At 47.8% G+C, this 27,121-nt stretch overlaps 1 protein-coding gene across 4 annotated transcripts in view; it reads left to right on the top strand.

Annotated features, from left to right (window-relative positions):
* The first annotated feature begins 6,522 nt into the window (after positions 1-6,522).
* The window catches only part of LOC141162664 (uncharacterized), a 111,205-nt gene continuing 90,606 nt past the window's right edge, over positions 6,523-27,121 (top strand). The window contains exons 1-7 of one of the 4 annotated variants that reach the window (XM_073649002.1): positions 6,523-6,733; positions 8,537-8,616; positions 10,598-10,617; positions 10,703-10,958; positions 22,245-22,445; positions 25,740-25,835; positions 26,320-26,412. In XM_073649002.1, the coding sequence (XP_073505103.1) occupies positions 8,556-8,616; positions 10,598-10,617; positions 10,703-10,958; positions 22,245-22,445; positions 25,740-25,835; positions 26,320-26,412 (727 nt within the window). In that variant the 5' untranslated portion in view covers positions 6,523-6,733; positions 8,537-8,555. Of the gene's footprint in view, positions 6,749-8,536; positions 8,617-10,597; positions 10,618-10,702; positions 10,959-22,244; positions 22,446-25,739; positions 25,836-26,319; positions 26,413-27,121 lie in introns of those variants that run through there. The other 3 variants (XM_073649001.1, XM_073649003.1, XM_073649004.1) reach the window with 3 other exon arrangements.

Here is a 27,121-nt window from a genome sequence, read left to right as displayed (position 1 = left end):
GACGAGGAGGATGCCCTATTTGCCCCGGAGGTGACACTGGCATAACTCCGAACAGGTGTTGCCACCCCCGGGGGGGCAACCGGACCAGTGACCACGTCAGCCCCAACAGTATCACCATTACCCACCTCCATCTCACCCTCCACCAAACCAGCAACCACACCACCAGACAATGAATTATCCTCATTCACCTCCACCACCACATTCATTCCTGCTGGACCAGTAACAATGGTGGATGACCTTTTGAGCTCCGCATCAGGCACAAGGGGCTCAGTCACCTCCATAGAACTGGAGGCGACCTCTCCCCCGGTCTTATGTGTGCCCTCCACATCATCGGTCGGTAATTTCCGCTGTTTGGCATTTGGTATAATGTGCCGCTGATCTCTAGCTGCAGTTAGGCGCCGCTGATCTTTAGCATCAGGATCTTCCGGACCAGCAACGCCAACACAAAATAGCACTTTCGTGGGAGGACCGGAACGCTCAGACCCAACTGCCCCCTCACACTGCCGCCGCTTCTCAACTAAGTGATCAGCGGCAACAGCATTCAGAGGCGCCGAGGCTACTGGAGCTGCCCCCGACACCGGGCTGCTCCCCCCTCCCACTGAGGAGCGCACCACACCATCGTGGCCTGATGGAACGCCCGCCACCGGGCCGCCCTCACTGTCCAGCCTCTCGGCTGATGCACCTCCTGCTGCGTCCCCGCTACTACAAGCAGAGACGGAGCTCTGCGCCTCACTACCGCGCTCTGTAATCTCCCCGCGCCTTTGCACCGGATCCACAGCAGAACCCGGGCTGGGCTGTGCAACGGGGCTTATACAGCGAGCTGAGCCTGCCACCGACTCAGGGGGTACAGGAAGGGGGGCATAGACATAGCTTACCGCTTCCTGCAGCTTTGGCTTGGTCTTCTTTGCCTTTTTGTGGCCCCCAGGTGCCTCTTCTGGTAGATCGTCACCAAGATGGAAGTTTTGGAGGCACACTGGGGACTCCAGGAGCTTAATCTCCGCCATTAGCGCCCCTCCCTGGCCGCTGCTGTCACTGTCCTCCCCAGAGCCGGCAGAACTGCGACCGGATGTCACTGTCGCCTGTCCTGCAGGGAGCTCGCTGCACGTGGCCTGCGGGTGACTTTGCAGGCTGCCAGGTGGGGCTTCCTGCTGGTCATCATCACTCTCATCATCCACCTGGCTCTCAGGCTGCAGCCCTATCTATCTTTGCTCTCTGGTATCAGCCATTTCTCTAAAGCGGTCTTCATTTATAAGTTTTTCTTTGAAAGGACCACTCTGCTCCCTGATGGTGGCTTTCCTCAGTTCCAGGAGATGAATTTCACTGCTCAGTCTTTTTACCTCGGTTTGGAGCTTGGACTTTCTTGGTTAGGAGGCGCCTGCAGCTTTTGCGCTTGTGCAGCGCAGCTCCTCCAGGAGCCTCCTGATGAGCTTACTGGCATCTTCATACTCACGGAGGTGGATCATGACCCGGGAGGCAAAGGTGGACACAGACTCCCGGGGTCCCTGCAGCGCACACCCCCCCTCAGGGAGGTCGGCCTCACCTCCGTGAGCACTCAGCTTTCCTCCGGAAGGAGCGCCATCTTGCACGCCGCTGTCAGGCTTTTCCTCCATGCTGGAAGCCTTGCGGCTTCTGGGGGTCTCCACAATCCCGGGGGGAGTAGGAGCCACATTGCTGCGACTCCTGGTGCAGCGTCTCACCCCCGAGTCCTCTGATGTGCAGGCCGGTTGCTGGTTTCTTCTGTCCCCCGCCGGCCTGGTTCGGGAAGCAGAAGCCTGGGACTTGGCTCCATCACTCATGCCAGAAACCCGCTCCCTCCCTGGGAAGGAGAGAGAGCAGGTCCCCAGGTGGAGAGGTGTTGGTTTCTCAGAGATCAGGAGCTCACAGCAGGATCTGCAGCCACCACACCCGCAATCACCACACTGACTAACAGCTGACCAGAGCTGCACCCAGTATGCTGCTGGTGGAGTCACTGTGTACATACATTACATTACTGATCCTGAGTTACATCCTGTATTATACTCCAGAGCTGCACTCACTATTCTGCTGGTGGAGTCACTGTGTGCATACATTACATTACTGATCCTGAGTTACATCCTGTATTATACTCCAGAGCTGCACTCACTATTCTGCTGGTGCAGTCACCGTGTACATACATTACATTACTGATCCTGAGTTACCTCCTGTATTATACTCCAGAGCTGCACTCACTATTCTGCTGGTGCAGTCACTGTGTACATACATTACATTACTGATCCTGAGTTACATCCTGTATTATACTCCAGAGCTGCACTCACTATTCTGCAGGTGCAGTCACTGTGTATATACATTACATTACTGATCCTGAGTTACATCCTGTATTATACTCCAGAGCTGCACTCACTATTCTGCAGGTGCAGTCACTGTGTACATACATTACATTACTGATCCTGAGTTACATCCTGTATTATGCTCCAGAGCTGCACTCACTATTCTGCTGGTGCAGTCACTGTGTACATTACATTACTGATCCTGAGTTACATCCTGTATTATACTCCAGAGCTGCACTCACTATTCTGCTGGTGCAGTCACTGTGTACATACATTGCATTACTGATCCTGAGTTATATCCTGTATTATACCCCAGAGCTGCACTCACTATTCTGCTGGTGCAGTCACTGTGTACATACATTACATTACTGATCCTGAGTTACATCCTGTATTATACTCCAGAGCTGCACTCATTATTCTGCTGGTGCAGTCACTGTGTACATACATTACATTACTGATCCTGAGTTACATCCTGCATTATACTCTAGAGCTGCACTCACTATTCTGCTGGTGCAGTCACTGTGTACATACATTACATTACTGATCCTGAGTTACATCCTGTATTATACTCCAGAGCTGCACTCACTATTCTGCTGGTGCTGTCACTGTGTATATACATTACATTACTGATCCTGAGTTACATCCTGTATTATCCTCCAGAGCTGCACTCACTATTCTGCTGGTGCAGTCACTGTGTACATACATTACATTACTGATCCTGAGTTACATCCTGCATTATACTCCAGAGCTGCACTCACTATTCTGTTGGTGCAGTCACTGTGTACATACATTACATTACTGATCCTGAGTTACCTCCTGTATTATACTCCAGAGCTGCACTCACTATTCTGCTGGTGCAGTCACTGTGTACATACATTACATTACTGATCCTGAGTTACATCCTGTATTATACTCCAGAGCTGCACTCACTATTCTGCTGGTGGAGTCACTGTGTACATACATTACATTACTGATCCTGAGTTACATCCTGTATTATACTCCAGAGCTGCCCTCACTATTCTGCTGGTGCAGTCACTGTGTACATACATTACATTACTGATCCTGAGCTACATCCTGTATTATCCTCCAGAGCTGCACTCACTATTCTGCTGGTGGAGTCACTATGTACATACATTACATTACTGATCCTGAGTTATATCCTGTATTATACTCCAGAGCTGCACTCACTATTCTGCTGGTGCAGTCACTGTGTACATACATTACATTACTGATCCTGAGTTACCTCCTGCATTACACTCCAGAGCTGCACTCACTATTCTGCTGGTGCAGTCACTGTGTACATACATTACATTACTGATCCTGAGTTACATCCTGTATTATACCCCAGAGCTGCACTCACTATTCTGCTGGTGCAGTCACTGTGTACATACATTACATTACTGATCCTGAGTTACCTCCTGCATTACACTCCAGAGCTGCACTCACTATTCTGCTGGTGCAGTCACTGTGTACATACATTACATTACTGATCCTGAGTTACATCCTGTATTATACTCCAGAGCTGCAATCATTATTCTGCTGGTGCAGTCACCGTGTACATACATTACATTACTGATCCTGAGTTACATCCTGTATTATACTCCAGAGCTGCACTCACTATTCTGCTGGTGCAGTCACTGTGTACATACATTACATTACTGATCCTGAGTTATATCCTGTATTATACTCCAGAGCTGCACTCACTATTCTGCTGGTGCAGTCACTGTGTACATTCATTACATTACTGATCCTGAGTTACATCCTGTATTATACTCCAGAGCTGCACTCACTATTCTGCTGGTGCAGTCACTGTGTACATACATTACATTACTGATCCTGAGTTACATCCTGTATTATACTCCAGAGCTGCACTCACTATTCTGCTGGTGCAGTCACTGTGTATGTGGCGCCCCTGAGGGTTCAGTCGCCACAGAGGTACTGCACTTTACCCAGAGGTGTGGTACTCCACTCTCAGGTAAGGAGGGAGTGCTGCCCAGAACCCCAACACCCACATTCAACACTACACTACTCCAGGTCGGCAGGAAAGGCAAGATGCATGTGCAGAGTGCTGAGCCCTGTCCCTGGCTGGAGTGGGGGGAACCAGTAGTGGGTGTGGGTGGAGGATGTAGAATAGGGGAGCACCATAATAGGTCTATATAAAGGGAAGCCATCTTAGGGTGGCAGGTCAGTCAGTGGAGAACAATCAGTGAGCAGTCTGAGGAGCAGAGTCTCTTTAGGAGCTCTGCTCCACAATTGGGGCCTAGTGATAGAGACCCAGGAGGGGAGCAGAGGAGGAAGGCTCCGTTCTACAGAAGGGATCCCAGGGGGTACGGCGAGTGCAGGACGGCACCCTTATGCCCTGGATCTGCCAGGTGTCAGAGGGATCAGGCCGCAAGAAGGGAATCGGTCCTTGGCCCAGCCGTGTTACTCCAGGTCTCGGCTGGAAAACCGGAGGCTTCTGCACTACCATGGTGCAGTCGCCACAGTCTCACCCTAGTCACCGTGAGGGTCAAGCAGGTCCGGGAACTCCAGGTTGCCCAGAGGGACTTCAGAGCACCCGATCGGGACTGAGTGTGGGAAGCGCAGGGCAGGAGGGAGAAGACCCGGCGTGAGAAGTCGGTCTAGTAAGGAACATAAAGGAAGTGGGGCTCCGTCAAGCGCTCCTGACACATCTGAGAAAGTGCTGAACCCATGGTCTGGTAGACGCAGTGCGACGCGGAGGCGGACACCCATACAGTGTACCTGAGAACCTTGAATAAGAACTGTGAATAAAACTCGAATGACTGCACTGCACTGCCTCCGTCAGTTATTTCAGCTGCGCCATCTCTCCTGCACCACAAGTCCCAGCATCACCACCCACCATCAAACTCTACACTGCCCTGAGGCCCGCTCCACCTGTGGGGTGCTGTTCCATCCCAGCTGCCCTATCAACTGCCTCAGAGGTCTGCAGCAGCGCTGGCACAAATTACCAGAAACCACAGGTGGCGTCACGATCAAACTACAAATCCCATATAAACTATTCCATTTTTGTTGACCACCCTGGGCCACGGACCGGGCCAGCCACTGTGACATATCCCCCCCAGCATCCATAGGCCCCGACACCGAGTACCCCACTGCCCTGGGGGCGCGTCATATACATACATTACATTACTGATCCTGTACTCATCCTGAGATATAGCATGCATTACATACTTCAGTATACTTCAGAGCTGCACTCATTCTGCAGTCATGTAATGCATTTTCAGATCCCGTGACTTTGATCTTTATTTAGCTTTTTACACAGTATTCAGGATAAAACAGAAAACAGCATTGATGTCATATAACTGGAGGGGATTGTATCCCGGAGGTTATTTGCATGATTCTTGTACTTTTATGGTAGAGAACAAAGAGCAGCAGTCAATGATTACAGCTCCGCAGATGGCTTCCCTTCCTTTACCATTCCCTGTGGAGCATCTTCGGAGATAAACGTCTTATTCTTTAGAGGATAATATAAGGGCATGTTCTGGGGGATGTACACAGGGATGGGGGGGTATATTCTGGGGATATATTTTGGGAGTATATTCTATATTCTGGAGAGTAGGTTCTGTAATGAATATTCTGGAAGTTTACTCTCGGGTATATTTGGGGTCTCCTGAATGTAATTTATATACAATAAATGGTTAGAAAGTAAAGTCGCAGTCTGATCGCTTAATTATGTCTCTAGAAAGTTGTGGTTAATGGTTCATCCACTGAGTCTAGGACTATTAGTGGCGACCCCAACCTCCAGTGCTGGGACCCCCATGCTTCATCATATTTAGAGGACACATAGTGGTTGAGAGTGGTAGTGCTGGTTTTGGTTGTGCAGAAGACTTCACTTTTTTTTAAAGTTTAAGACTAGTAAACATTTGGCCTTGTCTTCTCCTCTTTGCACTTTCGTTGTCCTCCTTACAGGGACACATGGGAGACAATCATCAGAATTAGAGCAAAGTAATAATGAAGGAGTTTCCTGCAGTCATCAGTTAGGTGTCCGCTGTCTTTTTCTGGGGTCTTTGGCTAATGAGAGCCTGGATCAGATTGTTTGCTGGGGCAGTGGTTCCATTTTCCCCTATTGTCCTAATTCTGGTTACTCTCCTCCGTCCTCCTCTTGGACTTCATCTTATCTTGAGATGTTTGTGAATTCCCCTCCTATGAATTCCTCTGCTGTCTTATTTCTCATATCTCTGGTTTAGGATTGAACATTGGACTCGTCCAAGAAAACTCTCTCTATTTCCTGGAGAGATAAGAATGAAGATCTTCTCAGGTTCAGGTGTATAGACATAAGTCTCCGGTGGGAGGTCGGCAGCAGAAGGACAAGAACGATCCACGGCACAGAAGGTAGAGCTAACGAGGCCACAACCAGGAAGAACGGTGGAGACAACCGGAGGGAGTTCATCCACCAAGGCTTAACTGTGAGTGATCAACAGGTAATCAGCACAACACAAGGATAAATGAGAAGTGAAGTAAGTCCCGGATTAATCATCTTATTGTGACATGCAGAAGTAGTGCTGTTGTAGAGTGTGACATGCAGAAGTAGTGCTGTTGTAGAGTGTGACATGCAGAAGTAGTGCTGTTGCAGAGTGTGACATGCAGAAGTAGTGCTGTTGCAGATTGTGACATGCAGAAGTAATGCTGTTGTAGAGTGTGACATGCAGAAGTAGTGCTGTTGTAGAGTGTGACATGCAGAAGTAGTGCTGTTGTAGAGTGTGACATGCAGAAGTAGTGCTGTTGCAGAGTGTGACATGCAGGAGTAGTGCTGTTGCAGAGTGTGACATGCAGAAGTAGTGCTGTTGCAGAGTGTGACATGCAGAAGTAGTGCTGTTGCAGACTGTGACATGCAGAAGTAGTGCTGTTGCAAAGTGTGACATGCAGTAGTAGTGCTGTTGCAGAGTGTGACATGCAGAAGTAGTGCTGTTGCAGAGTGTGACATGCAGAAGTAGTGCTGTTGTAGAGTGTGACATGCAGGAGTAGTGCTGTTGCAGAGTGTGACATGCAGAAGTAGTGCTGTTGCAGAGTGTGACATGCAGAAGTAGTGCTGTTGCAGAGTGTGACATGCAGAAGTAGTGCTGTTGCAGAGTGTGACATGCAGGAGTAGTGCTGTTGCTTTAAAAGCATTCAGAAATTATTAGAAGTAACACAAGCACATGAGACAGGAAGTGTTGTGCTCCAGAAGCAACCAGCAACTAGAGGGGTTAACACAGTCACAGGAGAAGGGGAGTGTTTTATCACAGCCCCAGGGGGATTGTGGGGAAGTTGTCTACTTTCTGGCTGGAGCCAAAGAGAAAGGTGGTGTGTGTGTTCTGCATCTGACAGAAGGGCCCCTGCAAGTGAAAAGGATTCAAGTCAGGAGTGAAGCTAAGCACAGGTCAGGTAGAGTTCCTGAACTAGCAGTGCTTAGTATTGTCAGGCAGAAAGATAAGGACTGGAAGAAACAATGTCACAGGGATCATCTCTCTCAGCAAACCCTCCCTTCCTCCATCTCACTGTGCTGTAAAGAATGCTGTGTTCATTAATGTGCCTTTGCAATAGAACTGTGCTGTCCTGTACTACTGGGAAGACAGTGAACGGCTGTGCTGCTAAGGAAACTGTATTGTTTGTCACTGGAGACTGTTGCTCATAAGACTTAACTTGCACTGGCTGTGCAGCTTCTTATTAAATGCTACTGTTCTACCGTTTAGGAGGACTCATGTCAAGGGTGTCTGGTCAGCAAGTGAAACAACCTACGTGTCTGTGCCTGAGGGTCAATACCCCTGTGTGCCTGAGAGAAGCTGCAGCACATGGTCTATGGTCACCCTGAGTAACGGTTCCCCCAGGATTCCAAAGAATTCATGTAACCTGTCTCGCCCCTATCTGAACCTAGCGGGTGTGCGTGTAACATTAAGCTCAGATAATGTTAATCAAAGCTCCTAAACCCTAATGTAAAATCTGCAGCCGGCTCCCTCTTACCATGTGTCATTCATATTACTGGTGTCTTCTTATGTTGTAGAGATACTTTGGGTCCCCTCAGGTTTCAGGACCCAGGCGTATGACCTAGCACCTTTCCCTGATAATAGATATCGTAGGTCGACTAATGAGAACAGCAGGCAGTAAAGCGAGCCTGATCTCTGTACAGATCTGCAGGACATCCATTGATTAATGGATACACAGTGATGGATCTCAGGATCTCATTTCCTGATCAACACAATTTTGAACTCAACACTTTTTCTCCTGACCAGATTGAAGTATCAGATCGAGATGGAGGAAGAGACTCTAAAGAAGTTTGAAAAGATAAAAGACACCATGGAAGCCGTAATGGGTGAAGTTTATAGTCATTTTCATGATATCATGACACATCCGTATATAGGGGTTTCCACTACTATTTTGCCCCTTTCACAAGTCCTATCTCTTCCGAATCACTCTTCTAATGTACTTGTACAGACTGCTGTCAATCAATAAAAGACAGTCAGCCCACTTGTCACCTCTCTTTGTTATATTCTCCACGATCAAATTTCCTAGAACAGGAAGAAGAGGCTCTATGATAAGAAAAGGTTACGTGATCCACACAGAGAAGCTCATAGAAACAGCAGGTGTCAGGGTTCTACCGGGGAGATCACACAATATCTCACCGTTGCCGTCACTTTGTCAGGATTTGCGAGAACACGATCCCGACTACTCACTATGTTGTTATCGGCAAGCGAGCAGAAAGAGTATGGCATCACACCTTTGGATTCCAAAGCATGGAATATGTGTATAAGCCCCGTACTGTTACTGCCAGCTTCACGATAGCTCAATTATGATCATTCGCTGCCAGCACCAACCAAATTTGAAATATAATACAGGCCTTGCCGGACGCCTGCGTTCTGGTAGCGTATATGGCCACGGGGGAGGGAACAATTACAGGTCAAAAGAAACAGAACTATTAAGTTTTATATTTAATCCAAAAAGGAGGCAGTGCTTATGAAAAATATACAAGATTTTACAAATGGAGACATTACAATACAGAATATACAGTTACACAAAATAAAGAGGATTAAAGAAGAAACTTACTCTATACAGTTCGCAGGGACGGCTCAGTATAGGTGGAGGGGAGACCGTTATCGAACCGGATCCGTTGCTATAATAAATATATACTCCCGGCAATGAATACTATTCCATCCTCCATGGATTCTTTTATGCCTAAGGGGAGACCTGCTCACACACCCCCTGGAATGACATCACGTGGGCTGGGCTCTAGCCTGCACATTTTTATTAAAATATCTGTTTTTTTGTGGTAACTTATCGTTGGTTGATCATAGAGGCCCAAAATTGATATCATTTTTTTCGTTATTTACCTTCCAGCAGAGACCACACATGATACAGTTACGGTCTGCTATTTTGTTACTCTTGCACCACAGCCCCACCCCCCCCGAGGGGCTTACAGAGATGGGAAAATATCCATATTGTTTCCTAGCTGACCCTATCACAAAAAGTATGGGCCCCATTATTATCGGAATCATGGAACTCACAATATTTAATAATGGAACTTCAATATTTCGTGTCGTGCCCAAAAGTCTGGAGATTTGCAGCTAAGACTTGTGACTGTGTTTGAATTTAACGAGTTGCGTCCTCCTCAGCTAGGTGTAAATTTGTTGCAAGCCTGTGTCTAATTATCCCCTGCCTCTGCCAGAGGGAAAAACACTCCTATTTAAATTGGGTTGGTAGCACCTCTTGGCTGGCATCTGCTTACAAGGCATTTATTAGGTGTGTGTTAATTTGCATAGATGCCACTGGCCAAGTGTCAGCTTCTCTTTTGACAATTACTATAGGGAAGGGGGAATGAGGGGGTTTGGGAAAAAATTGTTAACATTTTCTTAATATCTCCATTACAGCACGTAATAAAAATATACTAGAAAAGTTATTAGGAAAAGATAGGACTTATGAAAGGCGGCAAATAGTAGTGAAACCCCTATAAGTATGGTGCAATTAAGTTTACAATCATATCTGACACTAACTTGTCTGTGTAATGGCCTCCAGCTATAGAGGAGCTTGCCTCTGCCAGTTACTGTCATAGATGCCTTTATTCTGTACACTAAATACAATCTTATCATTGATATATATTGCTTTTACTTATTTGCTTTCAGCAGGGTATGTGTTCATTTTGTCTCTGTCTTGAGTTTTGTCTGTTTGATGGCCTATGTGAACATGCTCCAATTTTGCATGCATACCAACTTTATACTCCAGTTCATTTTTTTTCGGTTCATATACTGTCATATAATGGATCTATGTGTTTTACTGAGATATTCTCCTCTGATTGACAGAACCCAGGACAGATTGCACGGTAAGAACGATAAATCCTTTTCAAAATTCCTTCCTTTGTTCCTTCTTTTCTTCTTTCTTCGCCTCCATTTTTTTCTGTTACGCAGAGATCAAATAAAGCCCACAAGGTTGGGATCATCGCTGACTTCTTGGCCGAGAATACTTTCGGATGGTTGCATGCAGCGCTGAGTTCTCATCACTTCTCGGGAATAATAAAGAAGATGGAATTCATTAACACGTCTGATAAAGACACAAAGAAGATATTAAAAATGATGTCCTCCTGCACCTTCTACATCTCCATCTGTAGTGGATATAACCAGGAGACGTTTCCAGCCATGAGACGGAGACTTGGGTTCTTATTTGGTAAGTGATCAGCAGACCAATCCACAGAATAAAAATCTTACAATAATTAGAGGTGTACAAATATCCAGAAAAAGGTTCCATGATTAAATATTCTGCTGACCAGAAGAGGTCTTCACATGTAGATCCAGACACACAGGTAAGTGGTAACACAGCGTGGGGCAGGATGGGCTTGGTCTCCACACCTTCTGCAGGTAAGGATAGGCTCTACGCCATCAGTCCCATTTGTCTATTTAATCCCTGACCAGGTGACGCGCCCAGGGGCTGGGGACGACTCGGCGCCCGGGTCTTGTTGTTGCCTGACCTTTGGGGATGTCGCGGTGGTCGGCTCCCGGGCCCGTACCCTGGGGTCACTCTTAAAAGACAAGGGGGAAAGTTTATATGGAATAGGGAAATGTTCGTGATGCCACCCGTGGTGTCTGGTGAGGATCACCAGCGCTGCGACAGTCCTCTGAGGCCGGTGTTTAAGCAGCTTGGTTGGTAGGACTCCCCACAGGTGGAGCGGGGCCTCAGGGTAGCGTAAATGTAGGTATGCAGGACAGAGGGGACCCAGCCGGGTTAGAGGAAGGATAGACACACACACAACAGTTCACTTCAGTACCTTTACTGGTGGTGTTTCAGGCACGATCCAGGGCACTGTAGGGTGAAGGATGCATATCAGGACTCTCCCTAGTGAGCAGGTGTGGGGCCTCCTGTTCCTTGCCTTTCCTTGATAAGTTTCTGACCTGCCTGGAGCTAGGCCTAACTTGGTCTCTGTCTTGCACCTGCTGACCTGGTGGTAGGGCCTTCTGTTGGAGTTCACACTCCCTGGTCCTTGGGGCCTCCGTGACTCCTGGCCCTGGTACTTAATCAGCTTTTGGTGTTCCTGGGACATATAGTTCGCCAGGGGTTCCGGTTGTTTCTGTTGGGTGTAAGGAATCCCTGCAGACGCAGGCCCGGTGTCCAGTATATGTTCTTGGGGTGAGCTGTAAAGCTCCTCTGCCCCCTATGTTACTCTCCTTCCACTCGCCTTCGGCCTCGCTCGAGGCCCTGACTAGGCTTCACACGGGCAGTAGGCCTCGCTACTCGTCACCGCTCTTATGGCATCGGCACGCCTTTGGCTCACTAATCTGAGCTCTCTGAGTCTGGACTGTGCTCCACTGCAGGCTAGCTTCTGCAGGAGCTCCTCTCAACAGGCTTCCTTCTACAGACCGAAGTTCTCACAGACTGGAACTAGCTCTGTCCCCTGAGGAAACTGTTCTCCAGACTGTCTGCCTAACTCCACCCTCCAGTATATATATCCCTATCCGGGCTCCCTCTGGTGGTAAGAGGTGGTAGGGTGGAGATGTGTGAATGCTATGAGGGCCTCTTGTGGAGAAGTTCATCCATGCACCCTTCTGGGATCTGTGGCACCGATGTGCAGCAGGGCGCCACACAGGCCAGTGTCAATGCTCCAGTGGTTCCCACCACTTACAGTCATGACATAATGTACTTTATTCATGTGAAAATTGCAGCCAATCATTGGCGTCAATGTGCGCGTGAATGCTTTACATGACGACTTATCTGCAGAAGCGGTAACGGCACTGAAGAAGAGAGGGATTTCACAGGAGCGTGCAAGGTATATATATATATATATTTTTTATAACATTCCATGTTCTCCGACCATTTTCTTAAAATCCTGACAACCTCTTTAGCTTTTCAAAAATTTCTATTACAATTTATATTATTTGGGATCAAACCAGATGGGCCAACCTACGCACACAGCCCATGTCCCGGTCACTAATTCAGCTTCATTGTACTACTTTTGGTACCCACTTAACCCATGCATAACAGAAACACCCAACAAGACCTACTGTAGCACCCTGAGGATTCGGCTGCTACAGGGGTATTGCACCTCAACCCAGAGGTGTGATATTCCACTCCCGGGCAAGGATGGAGAGTGGAACTGAGCTCGGTAGGCTGCATGCACTACACACATCCCATTTCCGGAGGGCAGACCAACGGTACTCCCACTTAGAAATGTGCAGGTACGACCGAGTCTGTCCTTGGCTGGAGTGGGAGGGGGTTGGAACATCCCATGTAGTGTAGGGGCAGATAGGGGGTGCAGTCTGGGTAGTGATAGGAGCTCATTGGGTGCTGGTCACCTGAGCTCACACATAGAGGGTGTATATAAGGTGGGCACCAACTAAGATCAGGGTCAGATGCAGAGAACAAGTCAGCAAGCAGAGGAGAAGAGAGACCCAGAGTGAGAGAGGAGAAGAGAGACCCAGAGGGGGAAACAGAAAAGAGGACTCCAAGAACCCAACTTAAATCCCCGGGTGAAGAGTCGGCACAGGGTACCGGATCCCAAACTGGCGGGGGCAGAAAACACACCCTAGCCAGAGACCGGAGGCCGTGGGCAGCATCTGCCACGGCCACCCATCACATCCATCCCGAAGGCACACCACATGAAGGGTCAGGGAACCCAAGGCCAAGGGTGTCCCAACAGAAGGCCCGAGGGAGCTGGACCTAGGTGGATCACTGGTGGGGACGGCCAGAGAACGGGACAGAAGGAGAGCTCAGGGCCACGCTCCGGACTTGTTTGGGGGTTGGCTGGATCCAGGACCTGGTGGACGCAGCACGGCTCGGGTGGTCACTCGAAGCTGGAGTGACCAGTACAACATCTGCAGTAAGTAAACACCCTTAACTGCACAACCCGACTCTGTCTTCATTGCCGTCTGCACCGCACCACCACAACCCCCATCCTCTGCACCTGTCCCCCCTGAGGCTATACCCCTCCCGTTGGGGGTTATCTCACCAAGCTGCGCACCCACCATCAGCCTCAGCGGACCCTGCTGCAGCGGCGGCCACAGTGACCGCATCACAACGGGTGGCGTAGTCGACACAAAAGAACTCTTAATAACATCTGTAGGACTGCCACCTAACACTGAGTTTGACGCCCTGGGCACGGGCCGGGTCACAGCCGCTCGGAGACTACAACCCCCCCCATCTGATCCGGTGCCGGGTATTCCCCTCAAAAAGGAATATGTCCCAGGGGGCGCGTCAACTTTGGCGTAGTCGGCAGGATTACGTGCCCACAACAACCGGGTACTGCGTGCCTGAAGAAAAGTGCAAGTTTACCTCAGAAAGAAGTCTCCCGCCGGTTCCGGAGGGTCCACGCCATCGGACCCCATCACAGGTCGTTTCCCGCCAATTGTCCGCCATTTCCAGCTTGTTCCCGCCATCTGCAGAGTTTCCCGCCACTGGGCGACGCTTCCCGCCAAAGCCGAAGATTTCCCGCCTTGGAAGAGCAGCGGACGCCATTATGGGCGTGCCAAAGGAGGGCAAGAGGCCGCCTCCCATCGTGGGCCAGGACAGAAAATGGCGCCAAAAGTGGAAACCGCCCCCACCAACAGAGACTGTGATGCTGGAGGTGTCTGTCAGCGTGAAAGAACTACCCCTGGAGCTGACAGTCACCGAGTTGCCCCGGGACCGCCCTCGAAGTGGGAGGAGACGAAAGGAGAGAACGAAGATGGGTGCCGCCTGGAGCAGTCTGGAGCGAGCGCACCCGGAGACAAGAAGTCTAACGAGGAGTCTAGAGCGAGCGCACCCGGAGACAAGAAGCCTGGAGAAGAGTAACGGAGGAGCTCACCCGGAGATGGCGAGAGAGCAGAGCAGCACCGGCCCGCTGGCCAGGAGCCTGCTGGAAGAGGAGCAGAGCAGCACCGACCCGTTGGTCAGGAGCCTGCTGGAAACCACGACCCCACTAGGCCTAGTGGAGGTCCTTGCACAGCTCCCCCGAGACCGGGAGTGTGCACAGACTGCCCTGGAGGGCCTCGCACGGAGGATGGCCCGGGTACAGCGAGAGACATTGGCGGAGTGGAGCCGAGAGATGGTCCAGCAAATCAAGACCCGGAGCACGCCAGCCAAGATGAGGAGACAGACCGCCTCTGAGGATGGCGCGGGAGGACCCAAGGCCGGAGACGGCGCCGAGAAGGGAGCCGAACGCATGGAGGCAGGTAAAGGGGACGCCTATACCCCAAGCCGGGAAACCGCCCACCTGCCCCAGCTCCCCGTCGCAGAGCCCGAAAGTCCCCCTGCTGTGCCCGTAGCCGCCATGTCACCGCTATGGACTAAGCCCCGACCGGAAGCCGCCGCAGCGACCCCTGTGACGTCACACGCCTCGACCCCGAGCGTGACCAAGCAGGAAGTACCACCAGCCTGGTCGCAAGGCCTAGTACCCCCGGGCGCCGCAATACCAACAGCGCCCCCTACCTCCGCGGAGCCTCCGGCCTGGCCGCAAGGCCAGGTAGCCCAGGGCGCCGCCGTCCTAACGGTGCCCTTCACCTTCCAGGTACCCCAGGCCTGGCCGCAAGGCCCGGGCAACCCGGGCGCCACCACCACCGCGCCCATAAGACCAAGAGTGCCGCATCTGGAAGAGGACCCGGACGGGTCTGAAGTTACAACCAGCTACAAGCAAAGAGCAGGAGGAAGACGCCGTTGAGTGCGGCAGAGCAGTAGATGTAAATAGTTACCCGACCGGGTACCAAAGAAACTGTTGCTACATATATAGTCCCCGTTGGGACCAGCATGAGTGAACTGTTCACCCGTTTACCTGTTATTCCGTATCCATACCAGGCTGAGGACAGTGAGCAGCCATTCCCTTCCCTTTACCTGGCCGAGGACTGAGAGCGGCCAACTTCCCCTGTATATAGTTGCGCGTCCTAAAGCGCCCCCTACCGGTTTTATAGGAAAACCAGTTTTCCAGAGAGACTGTCGCACTTTACCCGGTCACACGTTGCACAGTGACCGGAGGAGGAGCCAGAGGCGACGAGAATGTTTTATATTGATATATATATATAAAGTTTTAAATGTTTTATATGTTTATGCAAAAAAATATGTATGTTTTTGGTGTTATGTCTTACAGCCCGAGGACGTGCTGTGATTTACCAGGGGGGAATGTAGCACCCTGAGGATTCGGCTGCTACAGGGGTATTGCACCTCAACCCAGAGGTGTGATATTCCACTCCCGGGCAAGGATGGAGAGTGGAACTGAGCTCGGTAGGCTGCATGCACTACACACATCCCATTTCCGGAGGGCAGACCAACGGTACTCCCACTTAGAAATGTGCAGGTACGACCGAGTCTGTCCTTGGCTGGAGTGGGAGGGGGTTGGAACATCCCATGTAGTGTAGGGGCAGATAGGGGGTGCAGTCTGGGTAGTGATAGGAGCTCATTGGGTGCTGGTCACCTGAGCTCACACATAGAGGGTGTATATAAGGTGGGCACCAACTAAGATCAGGGTCAGATGCAGAGAACAAGTCAGCAAGCAGAGGAGAAGAGAGACCCAGAGTGAGAGAGGAGAAGAGAGACCCAGAGGGGGAAACAGAAAAGAGGACTCCAAGAACCCAACTTAAATCCCCGGGTGAAGAGTCGGCACAGGGTACCGGATCCCAAACTGGCGGGGGCAGAAAACACACCCTAGCCAGAGACCGGAGGCCGTGGGCAGCATCTGCCACGGCCACCCATCACATCCATCCCGAAGGCACACCACATGAAGGGTCAGGGAACCCAAGGCCAAGGGTGTCCCAACAGAAGGCCCGAGGGAGCTGGACCTAGGTGGATCACTGGTGGGGACGGCCAGAGAACGGGACAGAAGGAGAGCTCAGGGCCACGCTCCGGACTTGTTTGGGGGTTGGCTGGATCCAGGACCTGGTGGACGCAGCACGGCTCGGGTGGTCACTCGAAGCTGGAGTGACCAGTACAACATCTGCAGTAAGTAAACACCCTTAACTGCACAACCCGACTCTGTCTTCATTGCCGTCTGCACCGCACCACCACAACCCCCATCCTCTGCACCTGTCCCCCCTGAGGCTATACCCCTCCCGTTGGGGGTTATCTCACCAAGCTGCGCACCCACCATCAGCCTCAGCGGACCCTGCTGCAGCGGCGGCCACAGTGACCGCATCACAACGGGTGGCGTAGTCGACACAAAAGAACTCTTAATAACATCTGTAGGACTGCCACCTAACACTGAGTTTGACGCCCTGGGCACGGGCCGGGTCACAGCCGCTCGGAGACTACAACCCCCCCCATCTGATCCGGTGCCGGGTATTCCCCTCAAAAAGGAATATGTCCCAGGGGGCGCGTCACTACCATGTACTGAGGACCTCCAACAAGAAAGATTGGCCAACCGTTTAATTGATTTTTGATGGTCATGCGATATTCAGTGAGTTTGGTCGACAACTCAATGGGCTTGGTCCCACAAGCAGAAGTAGAAGTAAAACGGGTAATGGAAGATCCCGCTCTAGAACTTAAATAATAGGATAAAATTGCACTTTATTTCATCTTCAATAAAATCACGTGGTGGATCAAAAAAGTGTTAAAAGGACAGAGAAACGCGTGGCCTACACATTTCGAACCTCAACAGGTTGTTAATTATAACAAAAGATTATGATTAAGAAACTGTTGAGTATGAAAACGCATAGGCCATGTGTTTCTCTGTCCTTTTAACACTTTTTTGATTCACCACGTGATTTTATTGAAGATGAAATAAAGTGCAATTTTATCCTATTATCTAACTTCTGGAACGGAATCTTCCATTACCTATTTCGGTTCTTAACACCCCCACAAGACCCACCGTATACCAGGAACACCCCACAAGACCCACCATATACTGAGAACCCCCCTCAAGGCCCAACAGGTACTTAGAATACTCCACGAAACCTGTCGTATAATGTGAAAACCCCACAAGAACCATTGTATACCGAGAGCATCCCGCAAGACCCGTCGTATAACAGGAACACTCCACATAGCCTTGAAGGTGACCCATAATCTAGACATCACAATTTCACTCATGATAAAGTCCCTCAGATCCTCACTCTTGTCTGTTGTTTCTGCTTTCAAAATATTAGGTTCAAGAATAGAGATGAGCTAACTGTAAAGTTCAGGGTTCGTCCAGCACCTAAACTGGAAAGGGTTCTTTACAGTAAGAGCACTTGGACGTGAAATGCCGACCACAAGAGGTAGAGATGGCCGACACTATAACAGCTTTCAAAAAAGGGCTGGATGACGTCCCCGATACACATAACAATGTGGGCTACAGTTAAATTATACAAAATATTACACCTATAGTAGTACATTTAGTATGGTAATAGTAATTACATAACTAGTGACGCACCCCCAGGGCAGTGGGGTACTCGGTGTCTGGGCCTATGAATGCTGGGGGGAATATGTCACAGTGGCTGGCCCGGTCCGTGGCCCAGGGCGGTCAACAAAAAAGGGGAAAGTTTATATGGGATTTGTAGTTTGATCGAGACGCCACCTGTGGTTTCTGGTGATGGCCACCAGCGCTGCTCCAGACGTCTGAGGCAGTTGATAGGGCAGCTGGGATGGAACAGCTCCCCACAGGTGGAGCGGGCCTCAGGGCAGTGTAGGTGCAGATGGTGGTGATGCTGGGGCTTGTAGTGCAGTCGGGATGGCGCAGCAGGAGTAACTGACAGAGACAGGGGATTCGCTTCTACACCTTTACTGGTGCGGATGTCAGGTACGGTCCAGGGTACTCAGTAGGATGGGTGCACTTCAGGACTTCTCCCCAGTGAGCGGGTATAAGGCCTCCTGGTCCGTGTCTCCCTCTCTTTAAGCTCCTGGGCAGCCTACAACTGGGCCTTGCTTCTGTGTCGTGTTGCTCTCTTCACCTGTCGCTTGGTAGTGGGACCTTCCGCTGGCAACCACTATCCCTGGGCGCCGGGGCCTTCGTGGTTCCTGGTCCTGTAATGGGTTTAGCTTCGGGTCGGCCAGGGACTTGTAGTCCTCCTAGTATGCCGGTGATCCCTACTGGGTATAAAGGGACCCTGTAGGCACGGACCCGGTGTCCGGTTTGTATACTCGGGGGTGAGCCTATGATGCTCCTCTGGACCCCTCAACTCCTCTCTCCTCTCCTCTTTTCCTTTGGCCACACTCGGGGCCCTCAGAACACAGCAGAAGACGTGCTGCGTCTTCACTGCTCTCAGCGTCAGCACGCTCTAAACTAAACTGCCTGGCTCCACCCTCCATATATATCCCTAACGGGCTCCCTCTGGTGGTATGAGGTGGAAGGGTGGAGGTGTTTGTATGTAATGAGGGCCTCTTGTGGAGAAGTCCATCCATGCACCCTTTTGGGTCCCGTGGTGCCTGTGAACAGCAGGGTGCCACATTACTATCATAATTAGGTTTGATCCGGGGTTCTAGGACTGATCGCCTTTTCTCAGGGTAAAGAAGGAATTTTGATGCAACTTGGCTGAATGTGTCCTGGGTTTTTTTGCCTTCTTCTGGATCAACAGATTTAGGCAGAGGGGTTTTAGTAATACTAGATATGTATATCTCCACCCACTCGCGCTGTACTGGTATAAAATGTATGCAGCTGCTTGCAGTAAAGCAGGCTCCGTGTGATCCTCCAGCTAAAAAAATGATAACAACAGTAAATAGTATATATTGCCGCGCTTGCATGCAGAGGGAACGATAGGTTTCTAAGGGAAAACCCTGAGCCCCTGTAAGTATAGGAATGATCTATAGAATAGGGAATTACTGGTAAGACCCTGCTGGGCAAAATGCTGAAATACCTGTGCGGTTCAGTGTGTCCTCCTGTGGTGTGCTTGAGTCCATGAGTCCAGGTGCTGATCTTGCTGCAAGTAGTCTGTAATGGGAGCGTCCTCCCAGGGATGCCCCTCGCTGTGCGTCTTCAGCTGGTGTTCGGCTCGTGGAGTGCCGCGGCCAGAAGCGACGATGCTTGCTGTTGCCGTGCACGGGATGGTGATGGTGTGACGTCAATGCTCAGAGAGCTACGGGACCTTAGAAAGGCCACAAAGACCGACGCGTTTCAAAGGAAGCGCTGTCCTTCTTCAGGATGTACATAAATAAAAATTGTAATACTACATTTGTGAGGCCGAGTCCCAGTAAGTTAGTATGTTAGTGTAGGGAGGACAATTGGGGGAGAAAGGTTGAACTGGATGGACCGAGGTCTTTATTCAACCTACATTACTATGTTACTGGACACCTAGTCCGGTCCTGAAATCCAAACACTGGTTTCCCCTGGAAGTCCGTTTTACAGTTTGTGAGTCCGAGAAGAGAGAGACCAAGATACCCGAACCGAATTTTGGACTAAAGTTTGGTCAGGTACCAGAACCTGAACTTCTACGGGTTCACTCATCCCTATTCAAGAACTGAATGTTCACTTGCTGCCCAATATATTTCAACCCATCCATCCCTGAAAGGTGCCATTGTCACCAAATAGTCAGTGTTACAGTGGGTACGGAAAGTATTCAGACCCCTTTAAATTTTTCACTCTTTGTTTCATTGCAGTCATTTGGTAAATTCTAAAAAGTTCATTATTTTTCTCATTAAAGTCCACTCTGCGCCCCTGTACCCCATCCTGACTGAAAAAAACAGAAATGGTCATAAATATTCAGCCCCTTTGCTCAGTATTGAGTAGAAGCACCCTTTTGAGCTAGTACAGCCATGAGTCTTCTTGGGAACGATGCAGCAAGTTTTTCACGCCTGGATTTGGGGATCCTCTGCCATTCTTCCTTGCAGATCCTCTCCAGTTCCGTCAGGTTGGATGGTGAATGTTGGTGGACAGCCATTTTCAGGTCTCTCCAGAGATGCTCAATTGGGTTTAGGTCAGGGCTCTGTCTGGGCCAGTCAAGAATGGTCACAGAGTTGTTCTGAAGCCACTCCTTTGTTATTTTAGCTGTGTGCTTACGGTCATTGTCTTGTTGGAAGGTGAACCTTCAGCCAAGTCTCAGGTCCAGAGCACTTTGGAAGAGGTTTTCATCCAGGATATTTCTGTACTTGGCCGCATTCAGATTTCCTTCAATTGCAACCAGTCATCCTGTCCCTGCAGCTGAAAAACACCCCCATAGCATGATACTGCCACCACCATGTTTTACTGTAGGGATTGTATTGGGTAGGTGATGAGCAGTGCCTGGTTTTCTCCACACATACTGCTTAGAATTATCACCAAAAAGTTCTATCTTCGTCTCATCAGACCAGAGAATATTATTTCTCATAGTCTGGGAGTCCTTCATGTATTTTTGAGCAATCTCTATGTGGGCTTTCATATGTCTTGCACTGAGTGGAGGCTTCCATCGGGCCACTCTGCCATAAAGGCCCGACTGGTGGAGGGCTGCAGTGATAGTTGACTTTGTGGAACTTTCTCCCATCTCCCTACTGCATCTCTGGAGCTCAGCCACAGTGATATTGGGGTTCTTCTTTACCTCTCTCACCAAGGCTCTTTTCCCACGATTGCTCAGTTTGGCTGGACGGCCAGGTCTAGAAAGACTTCTGGTGTTCCCAAACTTCTTCCATTTAAGGATTATGGAGGCCACTGTGCTCCTAGGAACCTTGATATGACTGAAAGAGCACCACAGCAACAAAATATAGTACATTGATAAACAGTATTATAATTATATATATGTTGCTGCTCAAAAGAGAGGACTGATAATACACCAGTCGTCATACATGTTATATGAGGGGGAGTGGCCAAAACCAAAATGGACGACAAAGATGGTGATGTTGTCACTTTAAAAATGCTTTATTACACATGCATCGTGTAAACAGGACATAATCCAAAAATGGGATACATATTATAAAAACACTCTCAACGGCCGTCAAGAATGGTGGCACATAGTGTTTCATTTACTGTGCTCTACATACATATTGAGAATAGATGCCAAAAATTGAGTCTAAGTATAGCTCATATATAAACATATATCACCATGCATCATTAAACCTATTACATACCTCCCAGAGCGTTTTGTAACCTTGGCGAGATCTGTGCCTTGTCACAATTCTGTCTCTGAGCTCCTTGGGCAGTTCCTTTGAGCTCATGATTCTCATTTGGTCTGACATGCACTGTGAGCTGTGAGGTCTTATATAGACAGGTGTGCGCCTTTCCAAATCAAGTCCTATCAGTTTAATTAAACACAGCTGGACTCCAATGAAGGAGAAGAACCATCTCAAGGAGGATCACAAGGAAATGGACAGCATGTGACTTAAATATGAGTGTCTGAGCAAAGGGTCTGAATACTTATGACCATGTGATATTTCAGTTTTTCTTTTTTAATAAATTTGCAAAAATTTCTACATTTCTGTTTTTTTCAGTGAAGATGGGGTGCAGAGTGGACTTTAATGAGGAAAAAATGAACTTTTTAGAATTTATCAAATGGCTGCAATGAAACAAAGAGTGAAAAATTTAAAGGGGTCTGAATAATTTCCGTACCCACTGTATGTCTGACATTGATGTTCTTCTTCCTTTCTCCATCTTGACTTTATCTTGTGATGTTTTCTGTGCAGGAAGGGAGAATGTGATCCTCATTATTCACAATCTGGAGGACAACAGCGAGAGGGAAAAGGAGAGAATCCTACGAGAAAACCGAGACTGTATCCGATGGAAGGAAAATGTCATTCTCTTCAGCAAAAAGGAACTAAGTTTTAATTATCTGAATCGCTTAGTGAATGATCATCCCCAGAGGAGCATGAGAAAGAAAAAGAAAGGTGAGATATGGAGATAACTGTAATCACTGATAAATCCATGTTAAATGTTAGTGCTTTTATTAGAGTAAAAAATAAACGTATTGATTACAGGGTGTAGACTCTCATGTGTTATGTGTTTTATATCACCGGGGATGATTAAAGGGGTTTTCCCACAAACAAATTACATCTTAATCAACAGATCTTGTAATAATAATTTATACAATTGGATGTTAAAAAACATGTTACTGTGCTTTATTGCTGCCTTTTCTTATCTTTTCTCCTTTTTCCTTGCTGCCTTTTCTTACCTTTTCTCCTTTTTTCCTTGCTGCCTTTTCTTACCTTTTCTCCTTTTTTCCTTGCTGCCTTTTCTTACCTTTTCTCCTTTTTTCTTTGCTGCCTTTTCCTATCTTTTCTCCCTTTTTTCCTTGCTGCCTTTTCTTATCTTTTCTCCCTTTTTTCCTTGCTGCCTTTTCTTATCTTTTCTCCCTTTTTTCTTTGCTGCCTTTTCTTATCTTTTCTCCCTTTTTTCTTTGCTGCCTTTTCTTATCTTTTCTCCTTTTTTCCTTGTTGCCTTTTCTTATCTTTTCTCCTTTTTTCCTTGCTGCCTTTTCTTACCTTTTCTCCTTTTTTCCTTGCTGCCTTTTCTTACCTTTTCTCCTTTTTCCTTGCTGCCTTTTCTTATCTTTTCTCCTTTTTTCTTTGCTGCCTTTTCTTACATTTTCTCCTTGCTGCCTTTTCTTATCTTTTCTCCTTTTTTCCTTGCTGCCTTTTCTTATCTTTTCTCCTTTTTCCTTGCTGCCTTTTCTTATCTTTTCTCCTTTTTTCTTTGCTGCCTTTTCTTACCTTTTCTCATTTTTTCCTTGCTGCCTTTTCTTATCTTTTCTCCTTTTTTCCTTGCTGCCTTTTCGTATCTTTTCTCCTTTTTCCTTGCTGCCTTTTCTTATCTTTTCTCTTTTTCCTTGCTGCCTTTTCTTATCTTTTATCCCTTTTTCCTTGCTGCCTTTTCTTATCTTTTCTCCTTATTTCCTTTTTAGGTAATCTTATAAATCTTCCCCCTGCTATGTACTGTGTAATGACTGTGTCTGACAATGTAGAGGTGCTGCAGTTCATGCTCAGCACATATCACTGCTCCTGGTCAGGGGAGGAAACATTAAGTGAATATACTGATATACTGCAGAATATGTTTGCACTATAGAAATTAAAATTATTACTGATGAGACAGCAGGGGCTCTTAGCTGTTGCTTTGTGCGAGGAGGCATATTTCTCTGCATGTTTTATCACAGGAGAGACTGTTTCTGGCTCATCTCCAATCCCCTAAGCTCTTCATAAATCAAGTCCGTGACTCAGCAGCTTAAGAAGCGGCTCTGCTCATGTGTCACTGTCTTGGTTTATGATGAGGTCAGAGGAATGGTGACAAGACAGAGACGCTCGCTCCTGTGATAAAACAAACAAGCAGGGAAACGAGTAGCTGTGAGCCCCTGCTGTGTCATCAGTATATTTTCTTATGCTACCTCCCTTGGCCAGGAGCTGCAGTATTTACCGACCATGAACTGGAGCAGCTCTACATGGTCAGACACAGCCATTACACAGTACACAGCAGGGGCACAGCTCTTAGCATAGGAACATTGTTTTTTACCATCCAATTGTGGAAATTATTATTATTCCAAGATCTATTGATTAAAATTAACTTTGTTCATGGGAAACCCCTTTTACATTGATTGTGAAAAATGTACAGAAATACATACATTTCTACATACCATTTTTTAAATATGTTTCTAATGGAAATAAACACACTAATGTGTAACATCCTTACAGGAGCTGATCACCTTTAAGAGTTTTATTTTACCTAAACACAAAACAAAAAATTTGGGCTTGGTTTAAGTTGGTATACATTCAGCTCATAAATGCATGTTTCACAATGGGCATGAATCAGAAAAACCTAAAAGAAGCAAAATGAACATGAACCCTTCTGTAAATAAATAAAAAGCAAAAGTGCATTTCAATAAAATATGGTTCTTAGTAACACTGTTTTTGATCAAAAATAGTATAAATGCTATCCCACCATGGCAAGGTGAACCTGTTCGGGATAGTCCTACTCTGTCTAATATTAAAAACCTTGGCTGGTGTCCACAGTTCAGGACCCGGTCCTTTGTCTGTCCTTATTAAAACAGAGGTCAACTTTGACACATGGTAAGATTTTTAATATTGGACAGAGTAGGACTATCCCGAACGGGTTCACCTTGTCGTGGTGGGATGGCTTTTATACTATTTTTGATCAAAAACAGTGTTACTAAGAAACCTATTTTATTTATATGCACTTTTGCTTTTTATTTATTTACAGCAGGGTTCATGTTCATTTTGCTTCTTGTAGGTTTTTCTTTATTTGACCTAAATACATTTATCTTGGAATACAAATCATTTTTACATGTGTTTTTATTATACATTTTGTACCAGTTGGCTTCCACAGGTTTTTTTTTTTTTGTTAACTTTAATGTAGACTGTGGTCAGAAATCAGCTGAGAGGGGTGCTCAAAAAAGAAAGATAAAAAAAGCGACAATCTCTCCTGTCAGAATGAGCTCGCTGACGGCTCTCAGTCAGAGTTCGGACCACTTTCTCTTGCTGGTGCAGCTTTCCTCACACGCTGACTGGCACTTCTGTCGATTCAGCGGCTCCTAGTGGACGGTCATGTGACCAGATGAGCGGTCATGATGATGACGGTCATGTGACCATCAGCCTCCACCAATGCTCCTAGTGGACGGTCATGTGACCAGATGAGCGGTCATGATGATGAAGGTCATGTGACCGTCAGCCTCCACCAATGGTCCTAGTGGACGGTCATGTGACCAGATGAGCGGTCATGATGATGACGGTCATGTGACCATCAGCCTCCACCAAATGGTAACTCACCTCACAGGGGAAAGCTGCTTTTCTATTGGAGGAGGCTGATGGGCTGATCTGGTCACATGACCGTCTACCAGCCGCCATTGTGCTGGTCAGTGTGTGAGGAAACTACAGTAATAAGAGGAAGCACCCGACCTCTGAGAACTCGTCACTGTCCTTTCCTGAACTCATCTCATTTCTCACGAATGTGCAGCAAACCAAGAGACTGTAAATGCAAAACAGTGCAAAATGTGTAATGCAACCCAATGGAAAAAATGATTTTTAGCCCCAAGATACATGAACTTAAAAATAAAAAATGTCCCCAAAGACGGCCTAGAATAGGAAAACTGGTGACCATTGGTGTCATTCCTGATACTGCAGCTGATAGAATAGGACACTGTGCCGCCATCTTCTTTATATGTGGGGTCATTTCAGGGTCACAATCTCTGGGCAGGAAATCAACCAGGGATCAGATCAGCAGCGATCGCCATCACCAGGAGCCGCAAAACACCGGACACCGTGACAACAAAGGTGAAAAGTCACAAATAAGTCATTTCCCCACCGTACGTCAATGACAGAAAGTAAATATTTATATATTTTTCTTCATTCCTCCCTTCTTCCCTCAATTCCTTTCTTTTTTATCTTTCTTTTCTACTTTCCTTTCTTCTTTCCTTTCTTCCCTCACTACTTCCTTCTTTTGCTTCTTACTTCATTCCTTAATCTATTCCTGCCTTTCTGCTTTCCTTCTCTCTCTGTCTCTCTTTTTTCTTTCTCTTTTCCACCTTCCTTTCTTCCTTCATTACATCCTCACCGTCTTCCTTCTTCCTCCTCTTCTTTCTTCTTTCACTATTTCCTTTCTTTCTCTCACTTCTTTCCCTCATTTTCTCCTATCACTTCTTCTGACTCTTCTTTCCCTCATTCCTTACTTTCTTCCCTCCCACTTCCTTCCTCCATCCCTTGTCACTCCATTCTTCCTTTCCTCCTTTCTTCCTCCATTTCTTTTCTTTTCTTACAGGTGAGCAGAAAATGTCAGCAACTCTCCCCGTCATCCGCAATGACACCCGTAAGGTCCGTGGCTCTGAGAGGAAGTCGGTCTTCAATTTATTCGGTAAGTAAATCCAACACACCAACCTGGACCGCAAAGAAAGCTTCTTACTTTATTTAAAGGTGTAGTACACTTCTTATCAACCCTTTTTTTACTTGCTAAAATACCCCAAATGCAGGTAGGTCCAGAAATATTTCACCAGTGACAGAATCCTTGTGATTTCAGCTCTGCAGGCCGCTATTTTACTATTATTCTATTTTGGATGTAAAATGAAACTGAGATGCAACTGAAGAGGAGACTTTCAGGTTTAATTAAAGGGGTTGAACTGAAATCTCCTGTGAAACCTTTAGGAATTGCAGCCATTTTACTACAAATCCTCCTCATTTCAGGAGCTCAAAAGTAATTGGATAAATTAACTTTTCCATAAATAATATGTCCATGTTTAACCCTTTGTGGAGAATACTTTGCATGCAATGACGTCCTGAAGTCTGAGGCCATGGCCTTCGCCATGACTGGTCTCCTTCGGTGTGAGGCTTTGCAGCAGTGACTGCCTGAAGTCTGGAGGTCATGGCCGTCACCATCATTGGTCTCCTTCTGTGTGAGGATTTCCAGCAATGACGGCCTGAAGTCTGGAGGTCATGGACATCACCATCGCTGGTTTCCTCCTGTGTGAGGATTTCCAGCAATGACAGGTTGAAGTCTGCATATCATGGACTTCACCATCGCTGGTTTCCTCCTGTGTCAGGATTTCCAGCAATGACAGGCTGAAGTC

The sequence above is a fragment of the Phyllobates terribilis genome, unplaced genomic scaffold (genome assembly GCF_046119375.1).
Source record: "Phyllobates terribilis strain yellow unplaced genomic scaffold, ASM4611937v1 Scaffold_9__5_contigs__length_417890890, whole genome shotgun sequence".
NCBI lineage: Eukaryota > Metazoa > Chordata > Amphibia > Anura > Dendrobatidae > Phyllobates > Phyllobates terribilis.
Note: the sequence above shows the minus strand (reverse complement) of the source record. Positions and strands in the feature narration are given on the sequence as shown.